General features: G+C 44.5%; 1 protein-coding gene across 1 annotated transcript in view; it reads left to right on the top strand.

The window, feature by feature from the left end:
- LOC139468111 (broad substrate specificity ATP-binding cassette transporter ABCG2-like) overlaps nt 1–21429 on the top strand; it is a 34281-nt gene that overhangs the window by 9339 nt on the left and 3513 nt on the right. The window contains exons 5-17 of the mRNA XM_071249846.1: nt 5617–5769; nt 6176–6333; nt 6755–6906; nt 8168–8269; nt 12314–12374; nt 12739–12847; nt 12965–13030; nt 13352–13437; nt 15252–15341; nt 15470–15594; nt 18455–18609; nt 18867–18956; nt 19118–19191. Of these exons, the coding sequence (XP_071105947.1) occupies nt 5617–5769; nt 6176–6333; nt 6755–6906; nt 8168–8269; nt 12314–12374; nt 12739–12847; nt 12965–13030; nt 13352–13437; nt 15252–15341; nt 15470–15594; nt 18455–18609; nt 18867–18956; nt 19118–19191 (1421 nt within the window). The remainder of the gene's footprint in view (nt 1–5616; nt 5770–6175; nt 6334–6754; nt 6907–8167; nt 8270–12313; nt 12375–12738; nt 12848–12964; nt 13031–13351; nt 13438–15251; nt 15342–15469; nt 15595–18454; nt 18610–18866; nt 18957–19117; nt 19192–21429) is intronic.

The following is a 21429-nucleotide window of genomic DNA, read 5'->3' as shown; positions in this document are numbered from 1 at the left end:
TTGACAGTGTTCCCCTACTGCAGTACGGTGTGTTGACAGTGCAGTACAGTGTGTTGACAGTGTTCCCCTACTGCAGTACAGTGTGTTGACAGTGTTCCCCTACTGCAGTAGGGTGTGTTGACAGTGTTACCCTACTGCAGTAGGGTGTGTTAAGAATGTTCCCATATTGCAGTACAATGTGTTAACAATGTTCCCATACTGCAGTACAGAGTGTTAATGGTGTTCCCATACTGCAGTACAGTGTCTTGACAACATTCCCAAACTACACTACAATATGTTAACAGCATACCCTATTGCAGTACAAGGTGTTAACAGTGTTCCCATACTGCAGTACAGTGTGTTAACAGTGTTTACATATTGCAGTACAGTGTGTTGACAACATTCCCAAACTACACTTCCGTGTGTTAACAACGTTCCCCTATTGCAGTACAATGTGTTAACAGTGTTCCCCTACTGCAGTAAAGAGAGTTAACAGTGTTTACATACTGCAGTACAGTGTGTTGACAGTGTTCCCCTACTGCAGTACAGTGTGTTGACAGTGTTCCCCTACTGCAGTACAGTGTGTTGACAGTGTTCTCCTACTGCAGTACAGTGTGTTGACAGTGTTCCCCTACTGCAGTACAGTGTGTTGACAGTGTTCTCCTACTGCAGTACAGTGTGTTGACAGTGTTCTCCTACTGCAGTACAGTGTGTTGACAGTGTTCTCCTACTGCAGTACGGTGTGTTGACAGTGTTCCCCTACTGCAGTACAGTGTGTTGACAGTGTTCCCCTACTGCAGTACAGTGTGTTGACTGTGTTCCCCTACTGCAGTACAGTGTGTTGACAGTGTTCTCCTACTGCAGTACAGTGTGTTGACAGTGTTCCCCTACTGCAGTACAGTGTGTTGACAGTGTTCCCCTACTGCAGTACAGTGTGTTGACAGTGTTCCCCCTACTGCAGTACAGTGTGTTGACAGTGTTTCCCTACTGCAGTACAGTGTGTTGACAGTGTTCCCCTACTGCAGTACAGTGTGTTGACAGTGTTCCCCTACTGCAGTAGGGTGTGTTGACAGTGTTACCCTACTGCAGTAGGGTGTGTTAAGAATGTTCCCATATTGCAGTACAATGTGTTAACAATGTTCCCATACTGCAGTACAGTGTTAATGGTGTTCCCATACTGCAGTACAGTGTCTTGACAACATTCCCAAACTACACTACAATATGTTCACAGCATACCCTATTGCAGTACAGTGTGTTGACAGTGTTCCCATACTGCAGTACAGTGTGTTAACAGTGTTTACATATTGCAGTACAGTGTGTTGACAACATTCCCAAACTACACTTCCGTGTGTTAACAACGTTCCCCTATTGCAGTACAATGTGTTAACAGTGTTCCCCTACTGCAGTAAAGAGAGTTAACAGTGTTTACATACTGCAGTACAGTGTGTTGACAGTGTTCCCCTACTGCAGTACAGTGTGTTGACAGTGTTCCCCTACTGCAGTACAGTGTGTTGACAGTGTTCTCCTACTGCAGTACAGTGTGTTGACAGTGTTCCCCTACTGCAGTACAGTGTGTTGACAGTGTTCTCCTACTGCAGTACAGTGTGTTGACAGTGTTCTCTTACTGCAGTACAGTGTGTTGACAGTGTTCTCCTACTGCAGTACGGTGTGTTGACAGTGTTCCCCTACTGCAGTACAGTGTGTTGACAGTGTTCCCCTACTGCAGTACAGTGTGTTGACAGTGTTCCCCTACTGCAGTACAGTGTGTTGACAGTGTTCTCCTACTGCAGTACAGTGTGTTGACAGTGTTCCCCTACTGCAGTACAGTGTGTTGACAGTGTTCCCCTACTGCAGTACAGTGTGTTGACAGTGTTCCCCTACTGCAGTACAGTGTGTTGACAGTGTTTCCCTACTGCAGTACAGTGTGTTGACAGTGTTCCCCTACTGCAGTACAGTGTGTTGACAGTGTTCCCCTACTGCAGTAGGGTGTGTTGACAGTGTTACCCTACTGCAGTAGGGTGTGTTAAGAATGTTCCCATATTGCAGTACAATGTGTTAACAATGTTCCCATACTGCAGTACAGAGTGTTAATGGTGTTCCCATACTGCAGTACAGTGTCTTGACAACATTCCCAAACTACACTACAATATGTTAACAGCATACCCTATTGCAGTACAAGGTGTTAACAGTGTTCCCATACTGCAGTACAGTGTGTTAACAGTGTTTACATATTGCAGTACAGTGTGTTGACAACATTCCCAAACTACACTTCCGTGTGTTAACAACGTTCCCCTATTGCAGTACAATGTGTTAACAGTGTTCCCCTACTGCAGTAAAGAGAGTTAACAGTGTTTACATACTGCAGTACGGTGTGTTGACAACATTCCCTATTGCAGTACAAGGTGTTAACAGTGTTCCCATACTGCAGTAAAGAGTGTTAACAGTTTTTACATACTGCAGTACAGTGTGTTGACAACGTTCCCAAACTACACAACTGTGTGTTAACATTCCCCTATTGCAGTACAGTGTGTTAACACTGTTCCCATACTGCAGTACAATGTGTTAACACTGTTCAATACTGCAGTACAGTGTGTTAACAATGTTCCCATATTGCAGTACAATGTGTTAACAGAGTTCCCATACTGCAGTACAATGTGTTAACAATGTTCCCATACTGCAGTACAGTGTGTTAACAATGTTCCCCTATTGCAGTACAATGTGTTAACAGTGTTCCCATACTGCAGTACAGTGTGTTAACAATGTTCCCCTATTGCAGTACAGTGTGTTAACAATGTTCCCATACTGCAGTACAATGTGTTAACACTGTTCAATACTGCAGTACAGTGTGTTAACAATGTTCCCATATTGCAGTACAATGTGTTAACAGAGTTCCCATACTGCAGTACAATGTGTTAACAATGTTCCCATACTGCAGTACAGTGTGTTAACAATGTTCCCCTATTGCAGTACAATGTGTTAACAGTGTTCCCATACTGCAGTACAGTGTGTTAACAATGTTCCCCTATTGCAGTACAGTGTGTTAACAATGTTCCCCTATTGCAGTACAATGTGTTAACACTGTTCCCATACTGCAGTACAGAGTGTTAATGGTGTTCCCATACTGCAGTACGATGTGTTAACAACGCTCCCTACTGCAGTATAATGTGTTAACAACGTTCCCTACTGCAGTATAATGTGTTCACAACATTCCCCTAGTGTGTTAACAACGTTCCCCTAGTGCAGTACAATGTGATTAATGAGCCCAGTTTCTGTTTACCTTGTAAGATCCCATAATATTCTCTATGCTGAGACAATCCTAGTGAAAAATACACAGAACTTGCTGCAAAACATGTACTTAATAGCAGATGCAAAAGAATGGTACTGACTGAATGTGATGTCCATTGATTTACTGAATAACAGAGAGCATGATATGCCTCTGTTCCATCTTGAACACAGTGGTTATTTCAAATACTGAACTTAGCTCCTGTTGAAATTGTGTTGGCTTTAAAAGTATTAATGAGACTACTAGAAATATAATATTAGCAAGTAATTGACATCCTAGGAGGAAATACCTTTCATTCGGGAAATGGTAACTTTAGTGTTCAGCAAAAGTTTGTATTAGGTTAATTAGTTGTTAGGTGTATTGCGTCATTAACTGGAAGTCTTATTACATGTATTGTGCCTCGTTTTCACTTGTTAATTAAATGTCCAGCTGGGAGTGTGTCGTCTGGTGTCTCTGTTCATCGCATTAATGTCCTAGTCGAGTCTTTCGTCCAGTATTGCGTCTTCTCCAAATAAGGACTATATATAGAACCTAATCACTTCAGTAACCAAGAAGCTTTGGCTTGATGAGTAAAACAGAGAACCTCAATAGTGTGCATTAGACTCCAAGGGCATTGTTATTACAAAATGGCAGGGAGCACTGGTATTCAAAGGGGTTGTTTATCTACCTGTTACATTACATGGGATGTTATAGAAATGGAACAACCATATCACGTATCCATCCTCTTTTTTAGAGTCAAGTAACCATGGTAATCACCACCACAATCAACTGTTTATCTTGACCCACATGGACATGATGGATAGTTGGAATGCAGAGATCTATCTTTGCTTCATAACGTCCCTTTGTGGTTTGTGGGAGTGCAAGCGGCCATCTGTCACCCATCGGTGGTTTGCCCATCTACACGTGTGAACAGTGGTGACGTGTGAACTGTGCTGTGGCTAAGGGCAGCACTTCCTTGTTTACACACACCAATATACGAGTCCAGATAGTGTTTAGTAAATGACATACGTTCAAGTTTCATTTTTCCTCAGAAATATTTGAAATGCATGGAGGACGAATAATGGCTTATTGAGATAGGTGGACACTGTATACAGCAAGTCCAGAAATGACATAAGTTTCTTTTCTTGGGGCAATATTTAGAGATTGGTGGTCAACTTCTTCTGTTAAAGGCTATAATGTTTGGCTCACTTTGACACATATACTCGGTGTGAACAAGAAACTGTTCTGCTCCAAAACTATGGAACATATCAATGTCATCTTCACAGAACAAGTGCAAGTCGCTGGCAACACAATTTTGCCTTGTCGTTTTGAGTTTGATATACACTTGTTTTCTTTGTTCCTACTGTTGGTAGGAGACAACAGGAGCAGTGTGACCTGATGTTAAACAATGTCCAAGGAGACTAGGATCCGACAAATTGGCTGTCTCCTACAAGTTTTATTTAAGTCATTTAGATGCTACTTTGTAAACACTAATTCACCTTTTATGATGAATATAAGCATGATTAGTGTAACTTTTTGTAAGTATTATTCCTTCTGATCGTGCTTAAAGACAATGTTTCAGCTTCACACGACACACATATTGTCTTTGCCTGCAAGTGGGCAACAGACCTCAAGGACCTACTTGTCCTTTCCACCACCTGCTACTTAATCAGAAATCAGTTTGCAACACTCCCTTTGGGTCTGAAACATCTGACCTACTGAAATGTTTACTTCTTGTTCCTTAAATGTTGCTCCTGAATTTCTTTGAAGGTATTGAAAATGCAGTGAAGAATTGGAATTGGAATCTTATGTTTTTTTTGTTTATTTGATTGTTTGTTTTTTTGTTTAACGCCGCACTAAGCAGTATTCCAGCTATTTGATGGCAGTCTGTTAATAATCGAGTCTGGAACAGAAAATCCAGTGATTGACATCAAGAGCATCGATACACGAAATTGGGATACAATGACATGCATCAACCAAGTTAGCGAGTCTGACCACCCAATCCTGTTTGTCGCCTCTTTTTGACAACCACAGTCGCCTTTTATGGCAAGCATGGTTTGCTGAAGACCTCTTCTAACCAAGATCATTACAAGTGGGAATCTTATATCATTACTGGATAAATAATGTCTTTGAAACATTCTATATCTTAGGCACACCATGATTGTGCAATGTCTAATTCATTAATACAAAATAAACGTGTGATTCTCAAGTTGTATGTGTTTGGTATCTCATGACTACTTGTTACTATGGTTACAGTTACAATCACTTGTCCCACTTCCACTAGGAGCAGTCCCTACTCTCCAATAATACTGTTTCTCATAACTAACTGATATTTCCTAACTCTGTCTTATTCATCTGTTGCACCTGTTGTTCAGGATGATGTTGTGATGGGGACCCTGACGGTGCGGGAAAACCTGCAGTTCTCGGCTGCTCTGCGCCTGTCCCGGTCTGTGTCTGTGAAGGAGAGGAATGAAAGGATAGACAATGTCATCCAGGAACTTGGCCTGTCGTCCTGTGCCAACACCAAGGTCAGTCATAAAGGACATAGATTTGCCTCCCCTTCCTTAACAGGATTCGCTAGTCATAGGTTTAAATCCATGATTTGTCTTCATAATGATCCTTGGTTTGTCAACATTACCCATTCTCTTTAGATTCCTGAGAATAGTAAACATACACCGTTTTATGACCTGCCATTTTTAACTGTGACACCAAGATTTTAATTGAAGGGGGGACTCAGTGTCATGTGGGCAGAGAAAACTCACAGAACTTTGTCCATATTATTGTGTTTTATTTCAAAATGAACAAACAGTAGTACTGCAGTAAATCAATCAAGGTTAAATGTTGATTTATGATACTGACTTTGCAAGTTAGATATTAAAAGTGTTCACTGTGAGTTCTGATTGTATAATACCATGTACAAGCTATGATTTTCAGGTTGGTAATGAATTCATGAGAGGAGTGTCAGGGGGTGAAAGACGTCGAACAAACATCGGTATGGAGCTGATCATCTCCCCTCCCGTGCTGTTCCTGGACGAGCCAACCACAGGCCTGGATGCCAGCACGGCTAACGCTGTCATCCACATGTTGAGGAGGTACTCCCATCATAGAAACACATCAAGATTAATGCACGAAGCAGGAACAATAAGCACTCCTCTGAGTTCCTAAATCCCAGCCACTCCATCATGGCTGCTGTCAGGGAAATTTGATGATAGTGAAAATTGAGGACATTGATTTTAAAGCCATCAGTTTTTGTAACTCTGTATAATGGCTTACAGCCTTTTAATTTTCAATATTGATACACAGATTATTATGTAAATATGGTCTTTGAAAAGTCAGTTCACAGATCTATGGGTATCTATGGTAGATCTATCTGGCTGGTATTTAGAAACATGGGAAGGTATTCTACTTTTTTATAATGACGTAATTGAAAGTTTATTTTGGAGTTGTTTTGAAGTTTTATCAAATATAAAAAGTAAGTGTGAAAGATTACAGCTACTGCTGTTTGCTTGTCAGTATATCTCAGAGAGGACGGACGATCATCTTCTCAATCCACCAGCCAAGGTACTCCATCTTCAAGCAGTTTGATCGTCTTCTGATGCTGTCACAGGGGGAAACTGTCTACCATGGCCAGGCCAGTGAATCTCTCCACTTCTTCCGGGAAATGGGTAAGTTTCCATTTCTCATAGTTGACAACGCAGAGACAAATTGCTGCAGATAGGACAGTGTTGATGACTGGTTACACTTATTTTCCTAAGGCAAATTAGCGAGTGAGTGAGTGAGTGAGTTGGGTTTAACGCCGCTTTTAACATTATTCCAGTTATATCACAGCATGTCTGCTTAATGTGGGAGGAAAGCCCGAAGTAATGCAGGTCTCGGCCGTTTACCAATTTGGTGAAAATCACAAGCACGGGTATGGTGCTGACAAACCTAGAAACATTATCAAGGTTAACCGGGATTCGAACCCACAATCATAGGTTTCTGATGTGCCCAAGGGATGCAACTCTGCACAGCAAATCGCGGCGCCTAAGACACTGGGTCACCCGTGCCCTCCCAAGGCAAGGGAGATAACTGACTATGAAAGACCAGTTTCCATCCTTGCCGAAATAGGCTGGAATTATGGAGATATATTTTGGCTGGACTAACAAGTCTTTGCAAAATCGCATAACGAAATCAACATCCAGTTTGTAAACTGCCATGCAAATTTCGGTTGATTGCAGGATTTGCATGTGTAATATCAACTTAGCATCAACAGATATATTCACATTTTTTTTATCAACGTTTCTCAAATGATTTGATGCACTTCGAGAAGTAAGACCCGTTTTATTACAATATAGATCTTGACTGGGTGCCGCCATTTGGTTTAAACAAATGAAAGTGATATGAGAGGTGGAATATGACTGATCATTAGGAGGGACATAACTTGTTATAACCACTTGTGGCCCTATGATGGAGCCCAGAAATTCCAGCCTAGTTCGGCAAGGGTGGAAACTGGACTTTTACAGTCAGTCAACTCCCTTGCCTCGGGAAGATCGGTTACACTGCCCTTGGATGTACATTCTCACAGAGGGAAATATAAAAATGTTATCAGTTATTGAAAAAGGCTCATTATCTTCATGACCATGTGTTATTCCAGTCACTATAATACCTATTCTGGTTTTGTTTTTAATACCGGCCAAGGCACTGCGTTTTCATTGCAATGTGAATGTTGTTTGTTTCAGTAGTTTGTTGCATGTATTTACAGAGTTGACGATTGTGTCTGCCTACCCTTGGTCTTTTCATCAGGGTTTATTTAGCTGTTTACATATGATTTTTGTGCCCAAGATCATGGTAATAATATCTTCCAAATCATCAATGTTAAGATGCCTTAATTTAAATGATTACAAAGTGCAATAATATGCTCAGTTTGTTGAATGTGTCTGTTGCCAGGTTACATCTGTGAGGAACACAACAACCCTCCCGACTTCTTCCTGGATGTCATCAATGGCGACGCCACATGTGTGCTGCCAGTGGAGGACAAGGGAGTAAAAGGTAGTGAAGCGGCTGACTGGCTGATTGGCTGATTGGCTGACTGGTGGTGTGACAGCTGACTGGTGGCTTGGCAGCTGACTGGTGGTGTGACAACTGACTGGTTGTGTGGAAGCTGACTGGTAGTGTGGAAGCTGACTGGTTGTGTGGCAGCTGACTGGTGGTGTGGCAGCTGACTGGTGGTGTGGCAGCTGACTGGCTGACTGGTGGTGTGACAACTGACTGGTGGTGTGGCAGCTGACTGGTGGTGTGACAACTGACTGGTGGTGTGACAGCTGACTGGTGGTGTGGCAGCTGACTGGTGGTGTGGCAGCTGACTGGTGGTGTGACAGCTGACTGGTAGTGTGACAGCTGACTGGTGGTGTGACAACTGACTGGTAGTGTGACAGCTGACTGGTGGTGTGACAGCTGACTGGTAGTGTGACAGCTGACTGGTGGTGTGGCAGCTGACTGGTAGTGTGACAGCTGACTGGTGGTGTGGCAGCTGACTGGTGGTGTGACAACTGACTGGTGGTGTGACAGCTGACTGGTGGTGTGGCAGCTGACTGGTGGTGTGGCAGCTGACTGGTGGTGTGACAGCTGACTGGTGGTGTGACAGCTGACTGGTGGTGTGGCAGCTGACTGGCTGACTGGTGGTGTGACAGCTGACTGGTGGTGTGACAGCTGACTGGTTGTGTGGAAGCTGACTGGTTGTGTGGAAGCTGACTGGTGGTGTGGAAGCTGACTGGTGGTGTGGCAGCTGACTGGTGGTGTGGCAGCTGACTGGTTGTGTGGAAGCTGACTGGTGGTGTGACAGCTGACTGGTGGTGTGGCAGCTGACTGGTGGTGTGGAAGCTGACTGGTGGTGTGACAGCTGACTGGTAGTGTGGCAGCTGACTGGTGGTGTGACAGCTGACTGGTTGTGTGGCAGCTGACTGGTTGTGTGGAAGCTGACTGGTGGTGTGACAGCTGACTGGTGGTGTGACAGCTGACTGGTGGTGTGACAGCTGACTGGTTGTGTGGAAGCTGACTGGTGGTGTGACAGCTGACTGGTGGTGTATCAATACATATTTGAAACACAGTAAGTCCTTGAATGGGCTGTTACTCTATAACCTTCACACCCAAAGAATGAGTTGTGGCTATGATGCTTTGTTGGAACAGTATTTCAATTATGCCATGGTTGTCAATTAATGTGGGAAGAAAGCCTGAGGTGCAATCTCTTCAAAATACGATCTTTGTTCTTACTTTAGCTAAACAAAGATCTGAGGACATCCAAATACGTGTCACATCAGACTGACCTTTCGCAAATTTTGACCGACCAATGAAATGACTGACAAGAAGTCGACATTAGCCAATTCGAAAGCATCTTTCAAACTAGTTTCAAACTGGCGACTATGCTTCAAAACATACTTTGACAAATTCTCAATTAAAAATTTGAAAACTGAACAAAAGAACATTCTTGAAGGGCTAATAGATTGCCTAGACCGTCATCCGGAAAACCCTCTGTTAAATTTTTCGAGGTTGCATGATCAGAAAACACAATACGAGTGTCACTTTCCTGATCTGTTGAGAAATGCTCTGATTGGTTGGATGAAAGGTTGTTCTGACCTGTAATGGGATGTCCTCAGATCTTTGTTTTGCAGTAGCGAGACTAAGATTTTATTTTAATGAGATTGGCTCGAGGGGATGCAGGTCCTATACGTTTTCCACTTGAGTGGAAGCCACCAGTACAGGTATGGTGCTGTCAAACCAAGAAACATAACCAGGGCAAATCTGGAATATCAGACTCAGTCTGATTCTGGCACAACTGAGACCTGGAACTCAACCCAGCAAACTGGGGTGCCCTATACGATGACCCCACACATTTGAAGAAAATATACACTTGTGAAACACATAGTGGATATTGTAACTGGATAATAATAAAGATGCTAGTATCAGGTGTGTGTGTGTCTGTGATGGCTGAAGATGAGGCTCCCTGCTCACTTTGCATCCAAGGAATTGTGTTGTGTTGTGGAGGAATGTGTTTGTCAACTACACATACAGGAAGTAGCTCCAGCTGCTGACTGGCTTCTGGAATTTTGAAACATTTGATTGCATTTTAAGCAATTTCGTGCAGTATGGACAACATTCACAACATGAAATGTAATAAGTCAGTGGCAAAAGTCAAGTCAACTATACAGAGATGGCGGGTGCAGTAAAAATTTCAAAGTTAAATCAGTACTTTTAAAAAATCAGGAATAGCTTCCGTGCACCAGCCAGGTCTGGGAGCAATACTGCCATAAACTTCACCCCCCCATCCCCCAGACACAAGGACAACTGTCACAAGCATGCAATGTCTGACCCTTTCCCCATGTTGAAGCAAAACTTACCATGTACTTACCGGGTACTTACCGTTTGTTGAAAAACAAAACACCTTTATAAACATAAGACATCAATACAACATATATCCCTGTGTTATGGGTTTTGGGATGCTGAAGTAACATTCATAGTTTTCTCGCTATTTACAATTTCTGTGTGATGCCACACCCTATGTTATAGTGCAAGTATTCGTTATAGAAAACGTATGATGTCCGAAAACCTATGATCCGACGATAGTATTGTCATGAATAATAGTAAAGGCATATATACGAGGGGTGTTCATTAAAGATTTCCCCTGACCCACTTCCGATGGACCTAGTGGAATGAAACTTGGCATAGGTATTAGTCTTTCTCCACATAGGAACCACCAAGAGTTACACACTTCTCCCATCGTTTTATGCAACTATGGAGACCTCGCTTGTAAAAGCCCTTATTTTGCATCTCAAACCAGGACTTGACTTCAGAAATCAGTGTTTCATCATCTGTGAAACGTTTTCCCTTCAAAAATTACTTCATAGTTGGAAAGAGGTGGAAGTCAGATGGTGCAAGGTCAGGAGAGTAAGGAGGATGTGGAAGGATTTCATAGCCACAGGACCGCGCTTCTGTCTGTGCAGCATGAGAGTTGTGTACTGGAGCATTGTCTTGCAGGAGACGGACACCCTTGTTCAGCATGCCACGCCTCTTAAGCTTGATAGCGTCCCGCAATTTCCGCAGCAGTGAAGCATAATAAGCTCCTGTAATTGTGGTACCCTTTGCCAAGAAATCCATCATCACTACTCTGTGCTGGTCCCAAAACACCGTGAGCATGACCTTGCCTGCAGAGGGTTGGACACGTGCCTTCTTTGGAGGTGGTGACACCTCATGCTTCCATTGCATCGACTGAACTTTAGTCTCAGGATCATAGTGATGGACCCATGTTTCATCCTGTGTGATAAGTCTGTCACAAAAGTTTGCCTGTTTTTTTTGGCACATGTCCAAAAGATCCTTTGAGCAATTGACTCAATACCTGGGAATCCATCGTGCAGACACCTTATGCATGTTCAAATTGTCATGGATGATTTTTCCCCACAGACCCTACACTGATCTTGACATCTTGTGCTAACTGGCGAACAGTTATACGTCGGTCTGCCAAAATGGCGGTCTCCACTTGATGGATAGTGTCTTCATCAATGGCTGAATGGGGGCGACCAGGAATGGCAGCTGTTTCCACAGATGTCCGACCACACTTGAACTGGCGATGCCAGTGTTTAACAACGTCATATGATGGGGCATCTTCCCCATAAGTTGCTTTCATTTCATCGAAAGTTTCATTTGGTGTGCGACCTTTCAAATATAAAAACCTAATCATTGCTCGGTATTCTACTGGCCCCATTGTCACACCCTACTCGATCATAACACCTGTAAAAGTGGTAAGATTAATAGTTCGGTGCTGCAAATTCAGACATAACCCATAGATACATGTATCATTACACATGTGAAATTTCAACCAAATATGATAACCCTAAGTGGTTTAGGGGAAATCTTTTATGAACACCCCTCGTTTGATGCTGAAAGCTCTGATCGAAAACAGGACGATCCTTTGATGATATTTTTATGCGGAAGATGATTTTCCCCGAGGACTACTGTTTTAAAAAAAATGAGTTTCCCAGTTACTGCGGAGATTTCACATTCCTGAATATATGAATACATCTGACTATTTTTTGTTTACAGAAGAGGTGACTGTCAACCAGACACTAGCTGAAGGCTTCAGAAAATCCAGATGGAATAAAGAGTTAGTATTGTGTTGTTTTGCATTAGTCACAAGAATGTGCAGAATGATAGCAGAATGTATTTGTCAATTGCTTGTTCTAACAGTAGTGTCCCGAAGCCTACAACCAACCTTTGTCCAAGGTTCTCACAGATGAGGAAATGCCTTAAACCTTCATGAAAACGTTGACAAGACCATGAGTGTGTGCAAGTGGTTAGTTTTGCTGTTGACACTGGGTCTTACGTTTAGCCTTGTATAGCTTCATCACTGTGTGGCTTACGTTTGTATGAACGATGAATTCTCTTCCCAATCATGGTCCCTCTCTAAAGCTGCTCTGTCATGTTAAGGTATGCTGACACTGTATACGGCTGCTGGTTGCTGTTGCCAGGTTGATGATGGAGGTGCAGCCAGTCTACGACCAGTTCAAGGAGGAGGCCAAGAACGGCGGTGTTGTCCGCATGGAGAGAGTCGAGTACGCCACCTCATTCCTACAACAGGTACAGGGAGACTACTTTCACATCATGTTCACCAATATCACACAGACAGAATATATTACACAACAGATTTATAGATTAAAAAGTGACAAGAAAACTGACTGAAATATTCTCTTTCAGTTTGTTGTTGTAGCTGGCCGGACGCTACGGAACATTCTCAGGAATCCACATGCGGCCATGATGCAGGTTAGTTAGATGTTATGATAATTCCTCCTGTGAAATGGAAGCCTTCCATATAGGTATGTGTATACTACCTGGTTTCTTCGAGAGGATTCTATTTAGGATTGATCCTTTTCAAATCCTGCCTCCAATACAGCACCAGATTTGTGAGAAACATGGCAACTCTAGTGAGTGAGCATGGCCATCAGGATTCCTACACTTGCTCACATCAACTGTTCTTTGGGTGTGTACTTACATGTCAAATTATATCATATTTTGTTTTGTCCAATTTCATATGTTACGCTTATTATGGTGGCAAATTAAAGGAAGATGTGACTTGGTTTTCAGGTATTCATGATGCTGTTGTTTGCCATCATTGTTGGAGCTGTGTACTTCCAGCTGGACACCTCTGCAGCCTCGGGAATACAGAACAGGTGTGTTGTTGTAGGACTGGTGGTGCACGAGCAAAATGACTTCACAACATGTGTAATGTTACCTTTACTGTGTGTTTTGTTGGTTGGTTGGTTTGTTGTTTAACGCCGCACTCAGCAATATTCTAGCTATATGACGGCGGTCTGTAAATAATCGAGTCTGGACCAGACAATCCAGTGATTAATATCATGAGCATCAATCCACGCAATGGAGATCGATGACATGTATCAACCAAGTCAGCGAGCCTGACCACCCGATCCCGTTAGTCGCCTTTTACGACAAGCATTGTCGCCCTTTACGGCAAGCATGGGTTGCTGTAGGCCTATTCTACCCCGGAATCTTCACGGGTTTGTGTGTTTTGTTGATCATGCCATACACAGGGTGTCACTGAACCTTGACGGTGTAGGTCATGTATTGCCTGTAGTGTGACACTGGACCTTGACGGTGTAGGTCATGTATTGCCTGCAGTGTGACACTGGACCTTGACGGTGTAGGTCATGTATTGCCTGCAGTGTGACACTGGACCTTGACGGTGTAGGTCATGTATTGCCTGCAGTGTGACACTGGACCTTGACGGTGTAGGTCATGTATTGCCTGCAGTGTGACACTGGACCTTGACGGTGTAGGTCATGTATTGCCTGCAGTGTGACACTGGACCTTGACGGTGTAGGTCATGTATTGCCTGTAGTGTGACACTGGACCTTGACGGTGTAGGTCATGTATTGCCTGCAGTGTGACACTGGACCTTGACGGTGTAGGTCATGTATTGCCTGCAGTGTGACACTGGACCTTGACGGTGTAGGTCATGTATTGCCTGCAGTGTGACACTGGACCTTGACGGTGTAGGTCATGTATTGCCTGTAGTGTGACACTGGACCTTGACGGTGTAGGTCATGTATTGCCTGCAGTGTGACACTGGACCTTGACGGTGTAGGTCATGTATTGCCTGCAGTGTGACACTGGACCTTGACGGTGTAGGTCATGTATTGCCTGCAGTGTGACACTGGACCTTGACGGTGTAGGTCATGTATTGCCTGTAGTGTGACACTGGACCTTGACGTTGTAGGTCATGTATTGCCTGTAGTGTGACACTGGACCTTGACGGTGTAGGTCATGTATTGCCTGTTGTGTGACACTGGACCTTGACGGTGTAGGTCATATATTGCCTGTTGTGTCACACTGGACCTTGATGGTGTAGGTCATATATTGCAGTGGGACACTGAGCCTTCATGGTGTAGGTCATATATTGCAGTGGGACACTGAGCCTTCATGATGTAGGTCATATATTGCAGTGGGACACAGAGCCTTCATGGCGTAGGTCATATATTACAGTGGGACACTGAGCCTTCATGGTGTAGGTCATATATTACAGTGGGACACTGAGCCTTCATGGTGTAGGTCATATATTACAGTGGGACACTGAGCCTTCATGGTGTAGGTCATATATTACAGTGGGAAACTGAGCCTTCATGGTGTAGGTCATATATTACAGTGGGACACTGAGCCTTCATGGTGTAGGTCATATATTACAGTGGGACACTGAGCCTTCATGATGTAGGTCATATATTACAGTGGGACACTGAGCCTTCATGATGTAGGTCATATATTACAGTGGGACACTGAGCCTTCATGGTGTAGGTCATATATTACAGTGGGACACTGAACCTTCATGGTGTAGGTCATATATTGCAGTGGGACACTGAACCTTGACATTGTAGGTCATATATTACAGTGGGACACTGAGCCTTCCAGCATGATTTCTCAAATATGTGGACATTCACCAACTCACTGTAAACATCTTTCTCATTTGTTTCAGAGTTGGAGCTTTTTTCTTCATGGTGATGAATCAGATATTTGGTAACCTGTCAGCTGTAGAAATATTTCTTCGTGAGAGATCTATGTTTATGTGAGTTTCTATTTATGTAGAATCATCAACTTTTTTATCATAAAGAAAGTATTTGTTAAGAGAGCTCAGGCTCTGATGAATGAGATGCTTGTTCAAGTTGTCACAGTATTGAAGTTTGTGTCCGACAGGCATGAGAATGTGAGCGGCTTCTACCGAGTGTCGTCCTTCTTCCTGGCCAAGGTGTTCTGCGATCTTGTCCCCATGAGACTGGTGCCTACGGCGGTCTTCAGCTCAGTCGTGTACTGGCTCATTGGTCAGTACTCAATTGTTGCCCTAGAAATGTGCATGCCTATTTGTCTGATCACATCCACACATTACCTGAGACATTGACATTGGAGCAACTAAAACGATTTCTTGGCCCGCTTGAGACACTGCTGCCATAAAGTGGGAGGGGAATAGGAAGTGGTTCTGACCTTGTGTCCTGTCTGCTCAAACGGGATAAGAACGAAACTGTAGGAAATATTGCTCTGACATTTTGAAGAGTGTCTCTATCTGAAAGTGTTCCATATTAAGTTCTAAGCTTAAAAACACACAAAATTTGGAAAATTGGATTTATTTCTTTAAACCCCTTGCTATTCGGAAATCTGGCTGTCATAAGCAGGATAACAGCATAGCTGTTACAGATATGTAATATACTCAACACCAAAAGTTCCTGTGACACCAATATTTTAGTGTATTTTTCAAACAAGTAAAGTTTGGTTTTCAATATTGTAGTACATGTATGGAATCAAGTCACAAAAACGCAACTGCTACAGAAAAGCATGCATTCCATGAAAAAGTTGACTTTTATGCAAGCCCCATGCATTTCACTACCCAAAAATGGGTATAAAAACGTGCGTTAACGGGATTCCATATGCATTGTTTAGCATCGTGCTCACAACAACCACTCAGACAAACAACAAAATTACGCAATTATTCAACATGACAAAATGCGACGCCTGTCCGAAAATGAACGTCTGCGAGCCATTGGTATGCTTGAAGCAGGATCGAGTCAACGCAAGACAATTTAACGTCCACAGAAATACCATTTGGTGTTTATTGCTACGTTGGCAACAGACAAATGCAGTCAGAGACCATCCTCGGAGTGGTAGGCCACGCGTAACCAATAATCGACAAGACAACTAGATGCAAACAACACACCTAAGTAATCGATTCCAGCCAGCAACAGTGACTGCAAGAAGCATCCCCGGCCTTTGACGAATATCTTTTATAAACCGTACGTCGTCGCCTCAGATGTGCTGCGATTGTTGCCAGAGGACCCGCCAGACATCCCATTTTGACAGGAAACCACCGTCAAGCACGTCTACAGTGGTGCAGACAGCATCTACACTGGACTGCCATGCAGTGGGGACAAATTCTATTCAGTGATGAGTCTCGTTTTCATCTCGGCCACAGCGATGGACGGATTCAAGTGTACCTACGTCGAGCTGAACGTTTCGTCAATCACTGTGATATGAAGGAAGATCGTTTCGGGGGCGGCAGCTTTATGGAATGGGGTGGGATTACAGCAAGACAGAGGACCCGTTTGATAGTGGCAGAGGGAAATCTCAATGGACAGTGCTACCGCGACAAGATCATTGGCCCTGTTGTTCTACCGTTTTTGCATCGTCATGGCCCAGGCATTACCTTTCAACATGACAACCCCCGGCCTTATATAACTCGACTTGTTCAGGATTCTCTTCAACAAAACAACATGAATGTCATCCCCTGGCTGGCTCGCTCCCCTGATCTCTCACCAATCGAGCACATGTGGGATGAGATGGATCGGCGCCTTCGACGTCAACCACGTGTTCCACAAACACTCCAGGAACTTCGAAACATGCTCCAGCAGATATGGACAGATATCCCACAGGACTTTGTGTGACGCCTGGTCCCTTGCATGAGACGAAGATGTGTAGTTTGCATCTTCGAGCTGAACGTTTCGTCAATCACTGTGATATGAAGGAAGATCGTTTCGGGGGCGGCAGCTTTATGGAATGGGGTGGGATTACAGCAAGACAGAGGACCCGTTTGATAGTGGTAGAGGGAAATCTCAATGGACAGTGCTACCGCGACAAGATCATTGGCCCTGTTGTTCTACCGTTTTTGCATCGTCATGGCCCAGGCATTACCTTTCAACATGACAACCCCCGGCCTTATATAACTCGACTTGTTCAGGATTCTCTTCAACAAAACAACATGAATGTCATCCCCTGGCTGGCTCGCTCCCCTGATCTCTCACCAATCGAGCACATGTGGGATGAGATGGATCGGCGCCTTCGACGTCAACCACGTGTTCCACAAACACTCCAGAAACTTCGAAACATGCTCCAGCAGATATGGACAGATATCCCACAGGACTTTGTGTGACGCCTGGTCCATTCCATAAGACGAAGATGTGTTGCTTGCATTGCTACCAGAGGTGGACACAGACGCTATTGATTTGTAAATTGACAGTTTGGCATGTTCATGTTTTTTTATTAAATCACACATTTTCTGAAGTCAGTATGACAAATTAAACCATTTGAACACTTACAGGAGTCTTTTATCTGTTGCAAACCAAAATTGTTTCAGTTTTGGTAAAAAACAAAACTTTGCATTAAATCTTATTCAATGTCACAGGAACTTTTGTCGTTCAGTATATATCTTTGGACTTGGTCTTAGAGGTAAGAAATACACCATGAGATTAAACAGAATTATCAGATCATATCAAATTACCCTTTGTTTTTTTCTTGAATCTGGACACAGTGTCATGGTAGCATGATGACAGCAAAATTGTTCAGATGTGGTTTTGAAACATTGCAAAGGATCATACTGGTTACATTAACATCAAATTGATTGATCTGTTTTGAATTAGTGTCTTTGTTTCACTTGAATATGGCCATTTTCTTCCATCTTGTAAGTTGGATATACTGAAAATCATTGATAAGATTTATTGGATAACATTAAAAAGTACTTGATCTTCTGTTTTGTTGAGAATGTACATACATTGCTGTATACAAAGAGAAACATTTTATTTAAGGCCATCTTGGATTGTCAAGTGTTAGGGAAAGGTTGTAAGTGTCTCTGTTTAATCAAATGTTACCTCCTCAGCCTCAGCTGTGTCATTTACCTGCACAAAATTTAATTTTCAGGATTTAAAAATGGTGCAAGTCATTTTTTTTTCTTCCTTCTGAACCTGTTCTTGACGACATTGTCGGCCACAAGTCTGGCGTTTGCTATCAGTGCCAGCATCCAGGTCCGAGCTGTTGCCAACATCCTCATCTCACTCTGCTTTGTCTTTATGATGGTGAGTACTTCTTGACACCACAGGGGTGGTAGGGTAGTCTAGTGGTTTAAGTGTTCGCTCGTCACACGTGGATCCCATTTCTGGTGTCCCCTGCTATGATATTGCTGGAATATTGCTGAAAGGGGTGTAAAGACATACTCACTCACACTTCATAACTCAGTGTGACTTCATGATACAGGACTGTGTAACTTTATGATGATGTTGTTGTTTTTGAAAGAGGTATGTGTATAATGTGCTCCTCACCTGGTTTATTGCAGCTGTTCAGTGGGCTCCTCATCAACCTGGGATCTATTGGGGAATGGCTGACCTGGGCCAAGTGGATCTCCATCTTCAGATTCAGCCTGGATGTGAGTATAAGCGAACAGTAGGACCAGTTATATCCTTGAAGATTTCTCTCCCAGACAAATGATGAGAGCAGTAAATATACTTGCCCATACATTTCCTTATGTGAAAAAGAGAGAGAGCCTGATGTTTGTGTGGAGGTTACAGTGTATGTGTCATGTTCCAGGCCCTGTGTATCAATGAGCTGAAGGATCAAGTCTTCTGTGATGAGGAGATGGAGGGGAACACAACACAAATCTGGTAGGTTTCATAGCTGTCTTAGACACCACTATAGTCAGATATGGAGGGTAACACAACACAGGCATGGAGGGTAACACCACACAGGCATGGACGGTTAACACCACACAGGCATGGAGGGGAACACCACACATGCATGGAGGGGAACACCACACATGCATGGACGGTTAACACCACACAGGCATGGAGGGGAACACCACACATGCATGGAGGGGAACACCACACATGCATGGACGGTTAACACCACACAGGCATGGAGGGGAGCACCACACATGCATGGAGGGGAACACCACACAGGCATGGACGGTTAACACAACACAGGCATGGAGGGGAACACCACACATGCATGGACAGTTAACACCACACAGGCATGGAGGGTGAATACGACACAGGCATGGAGTAACGGTTAACACAACACAGGCATGGAGGGGAACATGGCACATGCATGGATGGGAATACAACACAGGCATGGAGGGGAACACAACACAGGCATGGAGGGGAACATGACACAGGCATGGACGGTTAACACCACACAGGCATGGAGGGTGAATACGACACAGGCATGGAGTAACGGTTAACACAACACAGGCATGGAGGGGAACATGGCACATGCATGGATGGGAATACAACACAGGCATGGAGGGGAACACAACACAGGCATGGAGGGGAACATGACACAGGCATGGAGGGGAACATGACACAGGCATGGAGGGGAACAAGACACAGGCATGGAGGGGAACATGACACAGGTATGGAGGGGAACACAACACAGGCATGGAGGGGAACAAGACACAGACATGGAGGGGAACACAACACAGGCATGGAGGGGAACATGACACAGGCATGGAGGGGAACAAGACACAGGCATGGAGGGGAACATGACACAGGCATGGAGGGGAACACGACCCAGGCATGGAGGGGAACAAGACACAGGCATGGAGGGGAACACAACACAGGCATGAGGGGAACACAACACAGGCATGAGGGGAACACAACACAGGCATGGAGGGGATTACAACACAGGCATGGAGGGGAACATGACACAGGCATGGAGGGGAACACAACACAGGCATGGAGGAGAACATGACACAGGCATGGAGGGGAACATGACACAGGCATGGAGGGGAACAAGACACAGGCATGGAGGAGAACAAGACACAGGCGTGGAGGGGAACACAACACAGGCATGGAGGGGAACAAGACACAGGCATGGAGGGGAGCAAGACACAGGCATGCAGGGGAACAAGACACAGGCATGGAGGGGAACACAACACAGGCATGGAGGGGAACATGACACAGGCATGGAGGGGAACATGACACAGGCATGGAGGGGAACAAGACACAGGCATGAGGGGAACACAACACAGGCATGAGGGGAACACAACACAGGCATGGAGGGGAACACAACACAGGCATGGAAGGGAACACAACACAGGCATGGAGAGGAACATTACACAGGTATGGAGGGGAACATGACACAGGTATGGAGGGGATTACAACACAGGCATAGAGGGGAACACAACACAGGCATGGAGGGGAACAAGACACAGGCATGGAGGGGAACAAGACACAGGCATGGAGGGGAACAAGACACAGGCATGGAGGGGAACACAACACAGGCATGGAGGGGAACATGACACAGGCATGGAGGGGAACACAACACAGGTATGGAGGGGAACAAGACACAGGCATGGAGGGGAGCAAGACACAGGCATGGAGGGGAACAAGACACAGGCATGGAGGGGAACACAACACAGGCATGGAGGGGAACATGACACAGGCATGGGGGGGAACATGACACAGGCATGGAGGGGAACAAGACACAGGCATGGAGGGGAACATGACACAGGCATGGAGGGGAACAAGACACAGGCATGAGGGGAACACAACACAGGCATGAGGGGAACACAACACAGGCATGGAGGGGAACACAACACAGGCATGGAGGGGAACACAACACAGGCATGGAGAGGAACATTACACAGGTATGGAGGGGAACATGACACATTCATGGAGGGGATTACAACACAGGCATAGAGGGGAACACAACACAGGCATGGAGGGGAACATGACACAGGCATGGAGGGGAACAAGACACAGGCATTGAGGGGAACATGACACAGGTATGGAGGGGAACACAACACAGGCATGGAGGGGAACAAGACACAGGCATGGAGGGGAACATGACACAGACATGGAGGGGAACATGACACAGGCATGGAGGGGAACACGACCCAGGCA

This window comes from Haliotis cracherodii, unplaced genomic scaffold (assembly GCF_022045235.1).
Source record: "Haliotis cracherodii isolate W230 unplaced genomic scaffold, xgHalCrac1.p SCAF_2, whole genome shotgun sequence".
In the NCBI taxonomy this organism is placed as follows: Eukaryota; Metazoa; Mollusca; class Gastropoda; order Lepetellida; family Haliotidae; genus Haliotis; species Haliotis cracherodii.
Note: the sequence above shows the minus strand (reverse complement) of the source record. Positions and strands in the feature narration are given on the sequence as shown.